Below are 19,303 nucleotides of genomic sequence, written 5' to 3'. Positions count from 1 at the left end.
TTCTTTGAAAGAGCTGTTTACTCTCCAAGTGATATTGTATGTTTTCTTTTTTCCCCCCTGCCATGCCTATGCATTTGGATTATATCAGCCCCTTGCTCTCATGTTTTAAGGTACTATCCATCCTTGCAAAAGATAATGAGGACAGCTGCAACAAACACCATTTCTCATTCATTTAATTCCAAATGCCATGGTACAGGTTGATTTTTCCAAGAACCACAAAGGTGACCAAATTGTAACATGCTGTTTCTCACCCTGTTCTGCTTTTCTCTGCCTTTTCCATGCAGAGTACAAACCAAGCTATGTCCGGAATCGCTCTATCCGTTCTGTGTCGGTTGAGTTGGATGGAGAGGTTTACAACTTCGGGCTAGAGGATGGATACCAACCGGTCTTACCAAGGAACATCACCAAAAGACACAAGATGCAGAGGGATATTGCTCGTGAAGAGGAAGATAGAGACATGGGGGAGTACAGTGGCACTGGTGGCATTGCAGAGTATACAGCCCCTAACCTAATAAAAGTGACTCACAGGTGAGTACGCATGATAGATGTCTGTAAGCCAGTGCTGCTTGAATGGCTGCTTTACAAAAAGAGGTGTGTTACTTTTGGTAAAACTTATTGTTTAGATCCCTCCATATGGGTCATTATTGATTACGTGTGTTAAATTGTTTAACGACTAGCTCATGTAAGCATGCATCAGCCAGTCAGCTGCTGTAAAACCTGTGGTTTCCATTTAACTTCTGTTTCCAGGGTTAGAGACTCAGTAACATGAGAAAACATAGCTAGGCTGACATGAGCAGAGCTATGCCAGCTCTCTCGAATGTTCAGGATCCATAAACCACTATTTGTGCTTTTTTCCTGGAGCAAGTTAAATTGATTTTGCTGCCTTATTCACCATATTGGGTGAATCCCATCTCCATACAGGGAACAGTCAGGAAGGTTGTACATGATTCATGAGGAGTTCCCAGTAGCACTTGTGGAAAAGATAGCAATGGGACAACACTCATGTGTGAGGTGGTTTACAGAAAATAAAGGAATAAATAAATATTCCTTATTTATTAAGAAGTTAATTATGATATATAAATAAATAATGATGAAAAAACTCAACTTTAATTTAAACAAGAACTCAAAAATAACTACATGGTATTTCTCATCCCTTAAAAAACTTCTCAAGTTAGTATTTGAGTCAATTTTTTGAAAGAATCTTAAAAGCCTAGATTGCATTAGAAGTTAGTAAAACACAAGTACTTAATATTGTCAAAGGGTATTTAGCTTCTGAAGTCAGGGAGATGTTTTTGAAAAATTTTATCCCTTTTGCAGAAAATTGCAAGGTTTCCTTTTTTTTTCTTTGTGGTATCGTAATACATCTTACAAAGAAGCATTTTCTTCTTGCTCCTTCCCCCATATCATTTAATTACACATAGGGAAATTGCTTCTGAGCACTGCTTTCAGTGCTTGCTAGTTAGTAGAGATTATTTATGTAAGCAGCCTAATGAATAAACAGGAACTCTGTGCAGAACAATCTACATATAGAAATGAAACAGTCAACAGGGTCTACTTTATAGGGATCTTCTCCCCTTAATTTTTCTCCTTCTGAGAAATTTCCATGGCAACTCGAAACCAAGCGTCTTTCCTGGCTCATAGGATACTCTTCTAAGTCTCTTGAATGAACAATGTTTTTCTGAATTCTGCATGTCATTTCCAAGCTGGCTTCTCATGTGTCCTCGAGTGGTATTATCAAACCAGCTGTTTGCATTGGTGGGATCTTTTTTGTGTACTGTAATAAATGCATTTGTTTTTCCGTGGCCAGGTGCTATATCCTGGAGAATGATACTGTTCAGTGTGACACAGATCTGTACAGGTCACTGCAAGCTTGGAAGGACCATAAACTTCATATTGACCATGAGGTCAGTGATGTTATCAGTCATGCATTTGCAGTGTGTGTTTTTAGTGTGGGTTTCTATGGGCTGATAGGATCATGCTGACTGTTTGTATGTAGGTCTGTCTGCCTCTGGGTATCTTTGTCCCTCACTGGAATGTTTTGAACTCACTGGCTGGTTTCAGAGTAGAGACTTCATAGATAATCAAGGTTTGTGAAAACAAGATGCTGAATGGAGGGAGAACTGCAATTGGAAAAAACCTTAGGAATGACATTAACCTCATGAGATGAGTGAAAGAGACTTACAGGTGTCCCACTCCTGGGAAAAATTTCAACTGGGTCTCACATTTTATTAACGCCGCTCCCCAACATGCCTCTTAAAAAAGCCTCTGAATTAAAAAACAAATCTAAGGAAATTTGAGCTTCATTAGCTCCTCAAACAATTTATTTTGCTTGCTTCTTTATTTTTAACTTCTTTATTTTTAACTTCTGTATTTGGGAGTTGAATTGGTTTTCCTTAGGCTTACGGATATGCAGAACCTGGAGAGAATCTGTCCTATGAAATCTGCCTGTAAAACTTTAGATAATATTGAAGAGTATAAGCTCAAACACTTTACATTTAATGATGGAACAAATGCCAAAGCAGAGCATAAGGAAAGGGCCTCCTCTTTTTCTCTTAGCAAATCCCATGAACTCACAGCACAGTTGTATGTGAGAACTCCTTGGCTGGCCTTTATGGTACGGATTGGCACATAACAAGGCAGATATTGAAAAACCTATTAGCTTTGCTAGCATTTAAAAAAAAAAAAAAAAAAAAGGGAACCCAAACATCTTCAATATCACCATGCTGTTCCAGCTCTTTGGCACTTCATATAGCCTACATCCTCTGAAGGATAAAAGAAAATGAGAGCTCATTTCTGTCCTTTTGTGCTTCTGACGTAGGGTCCTAGGTTTCGATTCTCTGTATTTTCCTTGAACCCTATTCTCTATCTGTTCATCAGTCATGGATGATGTCCGTTAGTTTTACAGTCACTGAAGTCTTATGCTAGCTTTGCAGTGACTTCTTTGTTCAGACTGGGTGACTCTGTTTTTTCTGCTGTATAAAGAACAAAGGTGGAAGCCTGGAATCTGCATTTGAGTGTAGATGGGCTAGACTGACTATGAGCTAGCCTGAACAAAAGCAGGTGTTTCATTTGCTGAAGAAGGAGGCATTAAAAATAAACAGGGTGGGTGGCACAATTACATTAATGGCTAATCTATAGCATATATGGCCAGATGTTGCTAAAGACTGTCATGTAAAATGATGGAAATTTGCTACTTTTGAAGCACCTTCTCTCTAGTCCCTTTTCAGGCTGGTAACAGGGTGAACTTTAAGGGCTTTGGTTTCCTTTGAGTAACCTTTCTCCCTTTGCAAATATCGTGAATTGTGCAAGAAGAAAAATCAGCATGGAACATTTGTCTACCTAAAGCTGTATGTCCTCCTATCCCTCTCCCCCAGCACCACATTCTGCTTTCACCCTGTGTAATCAAAGCAGGCAAACTGTGCCCAAAAATGTTTTCTCCTGGCTGTAATTTCCTCTAGAGATTTCCTGTGTTTTGTGTTTGTGAAAACAGATCAGCTGAAAAATGCTTGCTAGTAGTGCAAGTCATGGAAGGTGGTGAAAAGGAAGCATTTGATAGCAGTAGAATGGGTTGGAGAGGGTTAGAACAAGGCTAAATCATGCTCTGTTTTTTTAATGCATATCTTTACTTTTTGTTAGATTGAAACTTTGCAAAATAAAATTAAAAACCTGAGGGAGGTGAGAGGTCATCTGAAGAAGAAGAGACCTGAAGAATGTGATTGTAACAAGATAAGGTATGTCTTGTGCACTTCTGAGTAATTGTAATATGCAGCTGTAGCTGATTTATATCTTCACGGATCAGACTCTGTAAGTGTTAGTCTGCTTACTATTCTGTCTCTGTTAGGCAGGAAAATAAGCTGGGTATGTTTCATCTGCTAACAGTGTCTGGGAGAGCTGGACTGCTGTAGAGGTACAGGGCCCATTTTCTGGTCAGACAACAGTTTAATTGCTTCTGTGTCAAGTGGTGATGATGCAATAGGCCTAACATCATGGCTTTTAAGCCACTTTGCTAGTTAACACTGTTGTACTGAAGCTGCTGCTAATAGATACCAGCAATTAATATTTTAAGCTGCAGGCTTTTTTCTTAAAACCTGCCATCCACAAGGGCAAATTATCAATGGGCTGCAGTGTTACATGAAGCTCCTTTAATACTGAAGTATGTACGTGGACTAATAGAGCGATCAGACAAGAGATTTTCCTCCCATTCCATTTTTTCAAGGCCAGAATGCATCACCTCATAACTTGCAGGTACAGAAATAAAATATTTAGCAGCTGTGCCAGGAGGGGAAAGCAGGTATTTATCAGTCAGAGCAGAGTAACTGGAATTCTGTAACCATCACTGACTTCAGTGCACCAGATCTTTTTTTCCTGATGCAGATGATTTGTGAATTTTAAGTGCAATAGAAAGTATCAAAACAGTGATTGTGATATCAGGTCTCTGTACAGTTGGTTTCTCATACAGTCAAATATTTGCAAAATGGCTGTAAAACAGGCCTGTGGATTGTAGGGAAAGAAGGCTCAAACACACCTGAAACCTTCTGGGGCAAGCGAGCTCTTGCTGAACAAATAAGCAAATCAGAACATCTTTCAAAATCAAACGTTAACACAGATAGAATTTGCCTCTGAGAAAGTTGCTCAGAAATAACTATTTCAAAGAGCCAGGAGCAGCTGTGATCACAGAGCCACTCCTGAGGCTGCCGTGAGCCAGATGGCACCAGGAGCACAGCAGCCACAGTGACAGTAGTCATACATGTTTCACAAAAAAAATGGCATGAAACAATGTACCTGAAGGCACAAGACAGCCGTGCTACTACCTTGAGCTAAAGCAGCTTTACTAACTAGCCTCTGCGAGAGGGTATGGATGGTGCTTCTCCGTCTTGTTGTACAGTGGAATGAATTTTCGAGCATTACGCTTGAATCCTTGGAGGTGCAGTATACGCTAGGTACAGGCGTGAGATGCACAGTCCTTGCGGCCCATATTGATTCTGCAATACAGCTTCGCCAACAGATCATGAAAATAAGGAGACCATCAGTCTTAGGTTATGCCAACTCATACATGCAACTGTAGCATAAAGTAGACACCCACTTAAAATGAAATCAGTATAACTCCGAATGGCAAATCCCCCAAACTTTATGTAGTCTTTCAAGCCACTGCTTTCAAAACTAATGTTAACAACAGAGTTTATTTAACATATACAGTAAAAATGGAAGTTATTTTTCTAGTGAATGTTTAGATTTACCTTTTTCTGACCAAATATAGGAAGCACTTATAATTTGTGCATAGTTATTCTTATGAATAGTCCCACTGAAATCAGTGAAGTTAAGTATCTGAATCATACATGTTTAAGTATTTGCAGAATTGCATTGCACATAGCATTTAGGATTAGTTAGTGAAATACCCAGTGTCTGTTTAAGATAAAAAATGACTGAATTTAAGTTCTTTAATAATCTTATATTGTTAATTTGGTTTAAGGATTAAATTTATTACAGCTCTTCATAATTAAAATATTTGTTTTGAATAGGCTTTTAGGCTGACATCTAACAATTCTGATGTGCTATTTAGGAGATAACATTTATTGAACTTCATTTGTCTTTGCTTATTTGGGTGGCTAATAAGTATAGTGAACGTTATCAGTCAGCAAAATATTGCCATTGACTAGGCCTATTTTGATTTTTGCTTTAACTTTGCAAATTATATAGGAAAGCATCTTTGCAAAATCTTGAATAGCATTAACTTTTGTAACCAGAGCAAGAGAGTTTCTGGAGACAGATCTAAAACTGTAAACCCACCTAGCTAGAACGCAGTATGTATTTGCTTACATCCAGACTGTATTATACACCACTACTGCTGGGACAGGTCCATGCCTCTTGTTTCAGTTTTCCTGAAACTTCCAGCTAGTAACAATGGAGGGAAAAAAACTGTGAAATGTAACTGATACTTTACATTATTTCATTATTTCATTTAGAAGGAAAACAGCAGGATGAGCTTGTCATCTTATTATCTGAACAAATTAGTGAATATTCTGTCGAAGGTATTATGTAATACCATTATATTGATTTTTATCTGCCTGCTATAGGGGAACCAGAGCTAGTGATAACTAAAATAGCGAATTTTAGCCGAAATCCCCTTTGGATGCACGTTGTAATGCAGTATTAGGCCACCTGATGACACTGTGCACACACGAGCTGAAGAGGCACAGGGCACACAACGAGGCGCAGCAGCACATGATCTCGCACACCCTGAATGAGTAAATCAGGAAGAAGCGACACTGGATTAAATCTGCTTCAAATCCAGTGTGAAAGTGTGGCATGAACAGGCACAATTGTCCTTCTGTTGCTCATCAACAATGCTTTTTTTTTTCCCCCCCTCCCCCCCCCAGTTACCATTCGAAACACAAAAGCAAACTGAGGCATAGAGGATCTCATCTTCATCCTTTCAAGTAAGTGAAGGCATGCGCCCTTGAAAGAGGAAATGCAAAGATGTAAACATTTGCTCCATGCACACAAGTTATGACCTAAGCAAAAGCAGTAATAGTTCATTCATCCTGTACTAAAAAGAAGCCAGGCACCTGGGAAAGGAACCAAGCTTTTTACAAGCGGAGCTTGTAAATTCTGGAAGTCAAGTTGCTAGTTTGGGAAATGTTACATCGGAGACTTCAGACAAAGCCCTTAGCCCCAGTGGCTTCCTTTCCTTCCAGTACCGTGGAATTGCAGAGAGCCCTCTCCATAGCCATTTGGAAGAGAGGCCATTTATTTAAAAAATACCAATTATTTCTTTGCCTAAAAGCAGCTTATTTTATTAGCTGCTTACCTTTTTTAGGTATGTACAAGTATAACAGAGTCTGCATGACCCTAATGTTTCGTGTGTGCAGGAAAGCCCTACAGGAGAAAGACAGGCTGTGGCTGCTTAGAGAACAGAGGCGAAAGAAGAAACTGCGCAAACTGCTTAAGAGAATAAAAAACAACGACACATGCAGCATGCCTGGGCTGACCTGCTTCACCCACGACAACCAGCACTGGCAAACTGCCCCCCTGTGGACACGTAAGGATGCTCTAAACTAAGTAATAGGCGGGTGCAAGGTACTGGCCAGGCCGGCCTAGGATTCTGGGTTACTGGCAGTAACACTATCACTAGGTAGGTAGCCAGAGCCACGCAATCTTCCTCATGCTAAATAATCTGTGTTTCAGTGTTGGCATTACAGTTTCGCCCTACAAAAGGCAGAGGAGTTAAAAACAAACAAAAACAGACCGCAAATAAAAGCTAGCAGATGTTGGACAGTAGTCTTTAACTGTAGCATGACACGTGATACTATATCGGTTATAATAGTGCCTGCTATTATGTTTATTATCTCACCTACAGCTGGAGGTTTCCCAAGTGGAAAAAAGAGGGAAAAGCAACTAGCCCAGCCTGTATATACAGTTAGCTGTGTCCTGTGGCTTAGGTACACGTAGATGAGAACCTACTGCCAGAAGGCAATCTCTGCTGAGAGCTCAGGAATAAGACAGTAATTGTTTGTGGATAAAGTGATATAATACTTAATAGTGCCTAACAACAGCAACATACGTCTTGCATCTTAATGACACCTAAACTTTAATTTGCAGTGGGCCCTTTCTGTGCCTGTACCAGTGCCAACAACAACACATACTGGTGTTTGAGGACAGTCAACGAGACCCACAACTTCCTGTTCTGTGAATTTGCTACTGGATTTTTGGAGTATTTTGATCTCAATACCGATCCATACCAGGTATTTGATCATAAAACAGCTCTGGAAATATCAAAACGTAACAATCTAATATGTTTCTGCAATAAAAATTTATTTTGAGTTGCTAAATATGCATTTGCTAGAAGTCTTTGTAGCACGAACAATAACCTATATATTGACTTAATGGGGATGCACAGATTGATCCCAGTTCAAGAAAGATAGTCTCTCAAAAACCAGTTAAAAAAGAATGAAAAGGAAAATCACAAGCAGACCCGAACCAGACATTTTAAATGTTGCAGGCCTTTTGTGTTCTTCTGTCCTAGGGGGACTGTTAGCAGCCATCACTGACAGAACTGTTTAGCTATAGTCACAGCCTGAGCAAGGATCATGTAATTTCCCAAACCTTTACAAACCTAGTAGTCTAGACCCAGGCAGCTTACCTTGCTTTGAAAACAACTTTTCTGTGTTGCCTATTTCTGCCTTAGAAGACGACTGATAAAACCTCGAGGGTCCTGGCTGCCCACTGAGATGAGTCCTAAGATTACGAACTGTAGTTTATAAGTAGCACAGCACATCAGTGCTGTTTATTGATGATATATTAACACAGTGCAGTAGTGGTGCAAGCTGTAGATGAGTCATAAATCATTTAACATAAGTTTTGGCTTGTTTCCTGTTGGAAAAAAAAACGCATATGTATTCCATACATGAAAGTTACCATACCCCGTAACAATCTCTGTTCTCTAACAAGAATGCTATTTATTGCCAGCTAATTAATGCAGTGAATACGCTAGATCGAGATGTTCTCAATCAACTGCACATCCAGCTCATGGAACTGAGAAGCTGCAAAGGATATAAACAGTGCAACCCACGAACTAGGAACATGGATCTGGGTAAGTGCCCTTCCCACTCCACTCAAAAACTCCCTCAAAAGGAATGGGTCTCTTGCTTGCCAAGAGGGAATTTGTATCAATTCTTTAGCAATGTCCTGTCGAGGCTGATGGCTGCATGTTCAGCTTTTTGGTTTTGTTCAACGTGTGTTATCAGTTTCTGGAAACATTACATAAGTAGTATATTGAAGCATAATGCAAGGGTTTGGGGGGGCAGGGGGATATGAGGGAGGAACAAAACTAAAGGGTGAAAAAGGATACAGTAACACAGAATACAGCACACAGAATACAGCTCACAGAATCATGGCATAACTCAAGCTAGCAGGGACCCCTAGAGTGCATCTTGTCTGACCCCCTGCTCAAAGCAGGGTCAGCTATGAGGGTCAGGCCAGGTTGCTCAGGGCTTTATCCAGCTAGTCTTGAAAACGTCCAGGCATGGAGCCTGCGTAACCTCTCTGGGCAACAAGTTTATCAGTTTAGTTTTGCATTCCAACTGAAGGCATAATTTTTTTTAGAAACAGTGCAGCCCATGCAGCCTTGTGGTAAACTGACTTAAAAATAACTTTAACTACAAAAAGGAGGCTATTTTTTAAGCTGATCATTTTTCCCCAGTCTGTTTTAATGTGAGGTCTCTGTAACGTAACAGCACACCTGAGGAGGGAGGCAGGCTGCATTATGCTGCTAAAAGATGTGCTCTCGTAACTATGGCTTTAAATTCCAAGCAGCAAATGGGTCTTTATTCTCGTTCTAGATTAGCTTTGTCATTTTCTATCCCATAAATTCTCTCTTGGTTTACTCAGTGAATCCCAGTTATATTCGTGATCTTTTTATGTTTAATGAAGCCAGCAAACAGAAAGCTGCAACTTCTTTGGGAACTGAGGTCTGTGTCATTTTAATTGTACTAAGGGGAGATAAGAAACACAATTTTAGAAGACTTAGAGCCCTTAGAGCTTGAAGCCCCCTGAAGCCCCCAAATCCCAAAATAAAGTGCTGTTATCTACCTCAGTCCCCCAAAGCCCATAATATTATTTCAGGTTTTATCCAGTACATGCACCATAGAGGTGTACATTTTGAAATCCACTAGTTTTTGCATTTAGATTCACCACTGATGATCATTTCCAGGAAAGTTTAAAAGACACCTATCCCTTTACCTAGATAAGGAATTAAATACAGAAATAAAAGTTCTAGTGAACATGTATGCAAACATTTATCATGACAATACAAGTTATCTGTTTATATTTTAAAGTAACTCTTACTTTTTAAAAATTGCACCTTACCTGATACCTTATTCTGTTGCAGGCAATGCTTAGTAACATTGTTCATTTTTCCTTACCTAGGGCTTAAGGATGGAAGCTACGAGCAATACAGGTATATTAAAAAAAAAAAAAAAAAAAAAAAAAAACATTAAGTACCACCTTCATGCCTAAGAGTGAGGTTGGGAACCGAGTGAACAGAAAGGGCCTCAAACTGCATTTGCAAGATCTTTGCATCCCAGTTGCTTTGGAACGCTGTAGCTATTCCTATTTCAATGTTACAACACATTCTAATCTTTTTAGTTAAAATTCAGGCTGAACTTCTCTCCTTTCCCATCTTTCAGACTGTAGTGCTGGTGGTTTTCTTGGTGATGGTTAACTTTTTTCTCCTTTTGCTGCTTGAAAATTAGGCAGTTTCAGCGTCGAAAGTGGCCAGATGTGAAGAGACCATCATCTTCCAAGTCGCTGTGAGTTGGGAGCAGTTCATGAAAAGCATTAGCTTTTACTTACCTTTTTTCCCCTAACATCTCTTTTTTGCATGCAGCACCTTTTTAACATGATCACCTATTCCCATGGAATGCTTAAGTGGAAGTCCTCTAAATTGCACAAGCACTAAGATACTGCCATCATTATAGACTACCACTGCTGTACAGGACCTCTTAGTACATACCTTGTGGGAATCTGGGAGCAGTAAGGTCAGGGCACCTTCAAACTGAAGCAAAAGTGACCTCTCACTTGAAGAAACTGGTTATGCTTAACTGCCATTAAAAATTAGAGACAATTATGTTGGTGTTGTCTAAATTTAAACTTGCAGAATCTCTCTAGCTGTCACCCCAGCCAGAAGTAACACAACTGTCGTTAAGTAAGTGTCATTTTCTCAGAGCAGAGAGAGTAGCATGTGTTTCCTTGTTATTTGTCCCACTATAGCCTCGTGTTGTAAGCAAAGAGGGCAAGCTAGAACATACAGGAGACTTCTTTGTACATAGATGTGTACGTTTTGGGTGATTCTGACATTATACTAAAATCCAGATTTGCTTGTTGCTTATTTTACTGCCCTTTAAAACTTGGAAGATATTCTTAATTTGTGTAGTACTGTCAATTCTCAACTTGCCAGACCCCAAAGGTGAGATACAAATTTAAAGATACCATGACACTTAAAACAGTATGGGCTCTTGGGCTGCCTTTGACTTACCGTTTCTGAATCTCTTTTTAAGAGGGTTGAGACATTTTCTCAAATTCTATAGTGAAAAAATAAATATGTACAGGTACCTCCAGAGGTACAGTCTGGCTTTCTCAGCTCATCCAAGAGGAGTTGCTAATTTAGTTGTAATATTTTTTGTCCCTAGTTGAAGTGATACCTTTAGAACTCAAATGGAGCTGCAATTAATGAGATACAAGTTTTGTACAGGTTAAAGTTTCAAACGTAGTTGATTGTTTCTGTGATACATATACTACATTTTTGAAACATTGTGGACCACCTGTAATTGCTTTTTCCTGCATGGAACTATTAGAAGTTTATATGCAACCACTTCCTGCTAGCATGTTATACACTAAATCGTATTTATTTGTTTTATTTTAAAGAGGACAACTGTGGGAAGGATGGGAGGGCTAATCTCCTCCACCTGCTGGACCTCAGTGAGGATATGAACTGGCCAGAACTTGAATCCATGTACAGACTAAATGAAAACATGTATGATTTCAGAAAGAACTATAACGGTAGCCTGGAGGACTGGATGAACTTTTGAAGCTCAGATAGATAGATAGATTGCACTGTTCAGTGAATTAAATAGATGCAGTGAAATTTTGGGAACTGCTGTCAGGAGTACCGGTCTCTGAAATCCACTATTGTACCTGCTTTTTGCTTTGGATTATACCTCACCTGCTTCACAAGGCATTTGACAAGAAGTCACCACTAACACTGTTCCAGGAGTCGACAGAAGAGGAAACGCAGCTGCATCCCAAAGAGGATTGCCATCCCAGTGGGCAAAGTGTACACAAAGACATTTCCGTGGGAGGAAACTTAAAACGCTTTTCGGTTCAGCTGTATCTTCAAATGTCATAAGAAAAACTTCAAAGCCAAGTATAACTGTAAAGCAAGATTGAGAAAATATGGACACTTCTGCTTCTAGCTGGGGTGTAGGTAATGGCGGAAAAGAACTACTGAGATTCAGGAATTCAAGGAGCAGCATTGAATAGTTTCAACATCCTGGTATTTCTGAAATTTCCTCTGAGGAGACGTTTTAGTTCAATGTCTACTTGTCCGTCCTATTGACACCTCTAGGAACTCTAGAGAAAATCTTGACTAACAGGAAGCCAGATTTCGGGGAGGGGGGTATGTACATATTGATCGATATCCTGTTTGAAAATAAACTCCTTCAGGTTGTGAAGAATTTTGTTAATAAAAAGTGTGGAATGTCCACATACCATTTCTCAAAATGTTACTTAATGGCGTATAGTACATTTCAGAATTCATCCATTTTTAAAAGTACTGAAAAGTTTCAGTAAATGTACGTCTTAAATTTTAATGAAATCAGATTTGTATTAAGTCTTTTTATGTGGTAATATTATATTGTATGTTCAAAACCAAAACAATTCCTTTGAGAAAGCAACATTTCTTAGTAGTGTAACTTTTATGTTTATTTTTAAAAGACGCAGCTCCAACAAGTTCAATACTCTTGTGGCCAATAAAATATAATACTATAGTTCAGCCTACAGCAAAGTAGATCTCTGAATAAGAGTTATTGTTTTAGGTAAAGACTAAAAACGACCAGTCTTCTAAAGCAGCACAGCATGCAGAGTCTATTTGAGTATTTTCCATAAAGAGAAGGTTATTAAACACATTGTAGTACAGGCACTAACAGTGAGATCTTTATATTTATAAATTTTTTCCAGTTACTAGGCCACCTGTTATGAGGCCCATGCAAGAGGGAGCTCATACGATACTGTGTCAAGTTACTACTTCTCCTTTTACTAGCCTACAGCTTTAGAAATGTTCTTCTCTGCTGTGGTTTGGGAGAGGTACCTACGTTTTCTGAAGTGAATATTTAAAAAAATAGAAAGGCCACAGTTGGTCGAGTCTTTCTCTTAACACTAAGAGGTACATTTTTTTCAAAACGCAGACTTAACTTGCACTTCTAGAAACACAGCATAAAAAATACATCAAGGAAATGATTTTGATACCCCCTTCTGCTTCTGCACATTAGGAAACTCAAGTGGAATTACTTAACTGGAGATAGAGATCTTTGGTACCATACCCATACACAAAAAATATACCTGGATGTAGAAACTGAGCAAAAAACCCTCGCAAAAAAGTGGCACTGGGGTCTTTTATTGTATGTGTTACAGTAAAACTAGGCTTGAGCTTGTACTTGTATCACACATAAATGAGTCAAATATACTTACCAAAATTTTGACAGTTTTTTTTTTAATCACAGAAATAATAACTGATTGTGTTTCCTAATCTAACCATAGCTTCTGTTTATAACCTGTTACAGATTTAGTGGATCAGCAGCAAAGAAACATCTGCTAGATGATGAAAGCCTGAATCAATACAAAGTTTAAAAACAAAAACATTACTTGTATAGAAAACATATTTTTAGAAACACATTTTTACTGCTTTCCAGACAAAAGTACTAGCTGTCTACCAGTACCTATCAGTATGCAGAAAGAATACCAGGTTAGATTAAAAAAAATTTTTTTTGACTTACCTTTCTCTGTGTTCAGTCTAAAAATTTTGCCCAGGGGAGGGTGGGAGTAGCAGACTCCTGCCTGGCCACTGTCACGGCTCCTGTTGCATAGCCGTCAGAAGCACAAGTTACTGTGTCCCTTTATATACATGCACAATATTGAGCTGCTGGGCTATTATGTTATATAAGAAGAAACTTATTTTATGAAAGGCAGGTTGTTGCCAAGTTAGATGGAAAAGCTACCACTCTTTGCCCTCCTGCACTGCAGAAGAGTGCCGGTTAAGGCTGACAAAGACATTAATTCCATTCAGGGTACGCACAGCTTTAGCTGTTAGATGTCTCACAGGTGGAGGGTCCAAGTCATTACGCGCTCAGCTTTTATAGCCAACTAGGAAAAAAAGAATCATTCGCTATACATAGCTTTGCTCAGTCATAGCTACAGCATTTCTGTAATAGCACAGGATTTTCTCTGACCTTTCCAGATACAGTTATCAGCCTTAAAATACTAGACAGCTATTACAGTATGTCACCAAGTTCTGATTTTAAATAGAAACCTTTATTTACATTATTATTAACATCCAAACACAAAAATCAGAAGAGCAGTAATACCTTACAACCAGCTCTTAGAAATCAGTCCCCATGGTTTTCTGTTTTGCAAAATAAAGATACAGGTATTCCAAGCAAAACTTAATGTAAACTAAACTTAAATGCAATTCTCAATACTGTATGCCTTCTCCTGAGATTTTTTTTTAAAGTATTGCTCTCAGAATTACACGCTTTCATACTTGCTGTAGCGTTCTATCACCCGGTAGTCTGCACGTGAAGTCTAAAATAAAATGTGCGCTAATTGGTAAAACATTCAAATAGTTTTGTCTTATAACTGAAAAATGGTCCTGATTTCCTAACTTTAAAAGCATAATTTTAGGACAAGATTAGATAAAAATACTATATGTGAATTTCATAAAAACATGGTTTCTGCGATCAAAAGAATAACAAAGACGTAGCAAAACTATGTTCAGTATGCAACAGTGATCAGAGGTGGTTGTACTAGCTAACTGGGCTCTTAACTGCTGAGAAATGGTACACAGGCGCCTGTCTTTTTCTTTTTACAGAAACATTCAGAAAACTCTGTTGCTGTAGAATCAAAACAGAGCTGGTGGAGATATTAAATGCCAACAGATTTCAAGGAAAGTTTTATTTACTGCAGTAGATAAACTTTTCAAACTAGATTTAGGATCAGTGTTGCCAAGAAGGATTTCATCAATGCACTTTAAAAAGGCCTTTCCGCCCCCCCATAAGCAAGTTTAAACTAAAATTCTTTGGATTCAGCAAAAAAGTAGGTACTGGAAAGCTCAAACATTCTAAATACAGATGAGAAATGATGATCCTTTATGACACCAGTCAGTTATACATAGATGTATAAACAGAATCACTCATTGAAAAAATGGTAAAAGGGCACAATGTATAAAGTAGTACAGAGTCTAAGAGCTCACCTCATGAAAGCAATCAGGGTTTGTAGCTTCCATCAATATAATGAACAACTACAAACTATAAAGATTGTTCCACTCTGATTTAATGTAAAAACAAGGGATTGTTGCCTTTCAACTTAGGTAGGCAGCACTTACTCAACAAACAGGCGTGTTCTGAGACATAAGAAAGGAGATAAAAGTTCCTTAGGCTTTTAGAAGTTTTGCATTAAAAAGTACACATGAATTGGACTGATGGTTTCAAATAAATAGTATCACCTAATCTATATACTCAGTACTAATTGCAAAAATGGGGTTGCATAAAGTAGATGGACTGAATCTACATTCCCTTTGGAACACAACTGGCTGGATGCTAAGCATGAAGTTTCTAAGACCTCTTCTAGCGAAAGGTATTTCTGTTAAAATGGAAGATCACTGAATATTCTGAAAAATAAAACCACCTCTCGCTTACAGTACTAGAAAAAGCAATCAAGAACAAAGGTTTTTTTTCTTTACTCACTTGGGAGAAGTCAGTTTTCCATTACACAGTGAACAAGAGAACTAAAGCACCACACACCGTCAATGTTTCGGGGTCACCCCTTACAGAAGTGTCAAGGTTTAACTCGCTGCAACTGCCTGAAACTGGAAAAACTGCCATAGAATCTTCATTTTAGGGAACCGAAACAGAGAAATAAAACATCTACCAGCAAGCAGCATGAATAATTTTGTAACCAAACTTAAATACTGATATGAGAGAAACCTGCTTAGAAAATACATTCATTACTATTAGAACAATCCAATGAGGTGCAGACATTCGGTTAAAATGTGACTTGATAACCTACAAGATTTCTGGATGTCATGTAACAACAAATATTTTGCAACAGACAGACTTCTTCTGAAGAACATTTAGAGTTCATTAACATTGACCAAAAAAGACATAATCCAGGTTAATCAACTGAAAAGGCAACATATAAGCTATGACTGTCATGACAAGTCATAACATTTTACAATGCAGAGCCTTTTTGTAAAATTGCCTTATGTAAAAAGAAATGTAACAAAGTGCTCACAGGTGGAGAAAGCATTTAACAACTGGTCTTTTATAAAAAGCTATATGTTAAAGATGTAAAAATAAATGACGTGTCAAAGACCAAAGGAGAGAGAGAGATGTGGGCAAAAGTCACCCAGCTTCAAAGACATTAAATTTAATTAAAAAAAAAAAAAAGTTTTCTATTTGGACCTCAACTACACTTAGTTTACAGAAATCAACTTTGTTAAATATTTAGCTTCACAAACTCTGCAAAAATGAGTTAGTGATCTACAAAAGTCATATATATAATACAATATCTTAAAGATCATATTTACAAAATTTATTCACAAAAAGACTGCAAAATTCTGATTCAGACAGCAGTGCCTGGCCTTGAGTTTTCTGAAGTTTATTTTAAAAAAGATGAAAGATTATTGCTCTAATTTCCAAACACAGAAAACATTACATTATGCAGTCTTTTCAAATAATTCTAAAGAGATTGTGTTCAAGAAGGAACATGAGTACACCCTATCTTCATATTAAGTCCTTATCAAAGATATTGCATTAATCCATTATATAGTCTTTTATAAAGTGCACTCAGCTGCACATCAATATGTAAATATTAGTCACAATTGTGTTTAAATAATTTAAATTTATTATCCTCTCTTTTTTTACCCCTTGACATCAATGGACAGGATTCTGGAATAGTATGTGCCAATTCATTTTGCACTGCTACTTTGCTTGGGAAATCCTGACTCTTGGGGGTAAGAGATTCAAAGCAGCATTTATATTCAGGAATTCATATAAAAGAGTCAAGGCTAGGAACTACATTCTCTGTCAGATATTCTTACTAGAGAAATCAGAAAATTCTTATCACCATGAATTCTCCAGGCACTTTTGTCTGCCTGTAGTTAAAGGGCTTTGGATAGCTACAGTAAATAGACATGGTATACAAGGAGTCTACCCATCATATTTACCACAATGCTATTGCCAAATTCACATTTCTAGAGGCAGAGCGCCAAAAATATTTATGACCTTTTTTTGTACAACATAATATACAGTAATACCGAGACTGCTTCTACGAAAAAAGTTTTTTGATTTTTTTTCTTCCGAATGAAGTAACTTAGGACACCATGGTGATTAGCTGGAAAAATCACTTATTTCCATAAGGCCAGTACTAGTTGCCATGAAGAATGCGCGGCTTTCCTTTGTAACACTAGTGCATCATTAATAGAGCGCATTCTTGTCTGGAGATCATGGGTTTAGGTGTCAGCAGTATTTCTGTTAAAGAAAAGAAGAAAGCATCATCAGAGAAAATAAAAACCTTTGCTGAAAAACTGGCCAACATTGCTTTTGACAGGAAAGTATTGTCAAGTTCTAAGCAGAAAAATAGTGGTTTAGTGCTCCTTGAAGATGAATTTGTAGAAAAGAAATGGTATCCCAGAGCTGCTTAAAGGTGGTATTTGGTTATCTTCACAGTATGAATGTGCTTCTGGAAAATCTGACATTTCACCTTCCTTTCATTCCTCTTTATAAGACTTATATAATGCTTGCTTTTGTCCAGTCCTCCACAAGCTGGCTTGTCCCCCAAAAGTCCTCAGATTTTTTTCACTAGTTTCTTAGGAAACTTAGACAAAATTTCGTGAGGTACTGGTGACGTGAGTAAAGTTAGTTTATCTGAATATTGTGTTGCTCATCCCTTGGTATTTTGTGAAAAGATTACAACAAAAATATATTCAGAATTTCAGCTTTCTTTGCATTTTCTGTTATTAACTCACTTTCCCCTTAAACACTAGGCCTAAACATCCACAAGGTACACTCCTAAGGATAATTATCATCATTAGCTTCTGCCAGAAGGACACTTTGTTACTGGGATTCTTGGTCTGACTCATGAGGGCTGTTATATGTAACCTTTTACATCTCCTGCAGATATTTTCACAGTCTCTGTGTTTTGCTTTCTAGGGTTTCTCCAGGCTCAGAAGTATTTAAGCATCCCTCATGCAGTTTAAGCCTTGATCCTGTGACACTTGAAAGTCAACAGCTAATCACAGCACACCGCTTAGGTTCATGATGGATTTGGTTTAAATATCAACAAAAATAAGGCATCTCTTGGGACGTACAAGAGGTCGCTCCACAGATGTAATTACAAACAGGGTAACTGAGAACAGGATTGTGCCAGAAGAACAGCTTGAAGCAAATTGTACTCAATGTCAAATGAGTCAATAGATCTTTTCATCCAGACCTTGAAGGATGACAGATCTGTTGAATCTTTACAATTTTGTCTAACGACAGAATTAATCATTAGGTACAACTTACCTGGTCTGGACCCATAGGCATCCCTGACATAGGCATGGTATTTATGTTCATCTGTCCAATATGGCCACTGCTGCCATTCATGTGCATCATGCTGTAAGTCGCAGGATTACCTTGATGGCTGAACTGCTGCTGTGGAAAAGAACTGAAGCACAAAAGGACAAACAGAATTACCTCCAAGAAGTCTACTCAATGATCTATTGCCTTCCCTGCACCAGCTGTGACACACATGAAAGAAAAATTACATAAGCACCAGAAGCATAAAACTATTTACATTTAATTTTTCCACCTATTGTCTGTTTAATGTAAAAAAAAAAGTTCCCATCCCAAAAGGAATTTTTAATTTTTACATACATACAGAAATATGTATATGCATGTCCTACTGTAACCCTTTTCAATTCAACCCTTTCAATTGTAATACTATTCTGAATTATCTTTCTCCCAAGTTATTTAATAGTCAAAGATTAAACGTTGTTTCTGGTTACAATGATTGCAGTGGCCCAATATAAATAACTGGAGTTAGGCATAAGATACATTTAATCACAGTGTGTTTCCTAAAGGAGAGCAGATCAAGGACAATACAGACACTAGAGGTATAATCTATTTTTTTCTTCTTTGAAATACTTTTCTTCCTACAAGCTATTTAACATGGCTTTTGCTTTCAGCCAAAATGAAAGAAAATTGTTGAGTCATAGGTTATAGTTATAACATTTACCTGCTCCTGGCCATGCTTCCCGACGGCCAGCCCTTCATCTCAGGAGACTGGTACATTGTTGCTGTCTGAGGATGCTGCATCATAGGATTTTGGGAGGCTCCAATTCTTGATGGCATCATTGGGTTGGGAGGACTTGATACCCTGCTAAATGCAGGATCAGGTTGTTGGCTTAGTCCTTACAGGAGAAAGAGCAGACAGGCAATATACTCCAGTTAGCATCACCAAGCATTTTTAGTTTATCTTCTTGCAAAGAAAGGAG

The 19,303-nt window shown here is 38.1% G+C and overlaps 2 protein-coding genes across 20 annotated transcripts in view; one reads left to right on the top strand and one right to left on the bottom strand.

The window, feature by feature from the left end:
* The window catches only part of SULF2 (sulfatase 2), a 170,666-nt gene extending 156,282 nt beyond the window's left edge, over positions 1–14,384 (top strand). For 9 of the 11 annotated variants that reach the window (XM_064521479.1, XM_064521476.1, XM_064521478.1 and 6 more), the window contains 10 exons: positions 285–528; positions 1,808–1,904; positions 3,637–3,731; positions 6,378–6,437; positions 6,870–7,039; positions 7,600–7,742; positions 8,467–8,590; positions 9,925–9,955; positions 10,251–10,307; positions 11,422–14,384. In XM_064521479.1, coding sequence (XP_064377549.1) covers positions 285–528; positions 1,808–1,904; positions 3,637–3,731; positions 6,378–6,437; positions 6,870–7,039; positions 7,600–7,742; positions 8,467–8,590; positions 9,925–9,955; positions 10,251–10,307; positions 11,422–11,452 — 1,052 coding nt within the window. In that variant the 3' untranslated portion in view covers positions 11,453–14,384. The remainder of the gene's footprint in view (positions 1–284; positions 529–1,807; positions 1,905–3,636; positions 3,732–6,377; positions 6,438–6,869; positions 7,040–7,599; positions 7,743–8,466; positions 8,591–9,924; positions 9,956–10,250; positions 10,308–11,421) is intronic. The other 2 variants (XM_064521483.1, XM_064521482.1) reach the window with 2 other exon arrangements.
* The window catches only part of NCOA3 (nuclear receptor coactivator 3), a 104,182-nt gene continuing 98,939 nt past the window's right edge, over positions 14,061–19,303 (bottom strand). For 8 of the 9 annotated variants that reach the window (XM_064521466.1, XM_026106568.2, XM_064521468.1 and 5 more), the window contains 3 exons: positions 19,045–19,219; positions 18,333–18,474; positions 14,061–17,297 (listed from right to left, as the gene is read on the bottom strand). In XM_064521466.1, the coding sequence (XP_064377536.1) occupies positions 17,286–17,297; positions 18,333–18,474; positions 19,045–19,219 (329 nt within the window). In that variant the 3' untranslated portion in view covers positions 14,061–17,285. Of the gene's footprint in view, positions 17,298–18,302; positions 18,475–19,044; positions 19,220–19,303 lie in introns of those variants that run through there. The other variant, XM_064521472.1, reaches the window with a different exon arrangement.

The sequence above is a fragment of the Dromaius novaehollandiae genome, chromosome 16 (assembly GCF_036370855.1).
Source record: "Dromaius novaehollandiae isolate bDroNov1 chromosome 16, bDroNov1.hap1, whole genome shotgun sequence".
Classification (NCBI taxonomy): domain Eukaryota; kingdom Metazoa; phylum Chordata; class Aves; order Casuariiformes; family Dromaiidae; genus Dromaius; species Dromaius novaehollandiae.
Note: the sequence above shows the minus strand (reverse complement) of the source record. Positions and strands in the feature narration are given on the sequence as shown.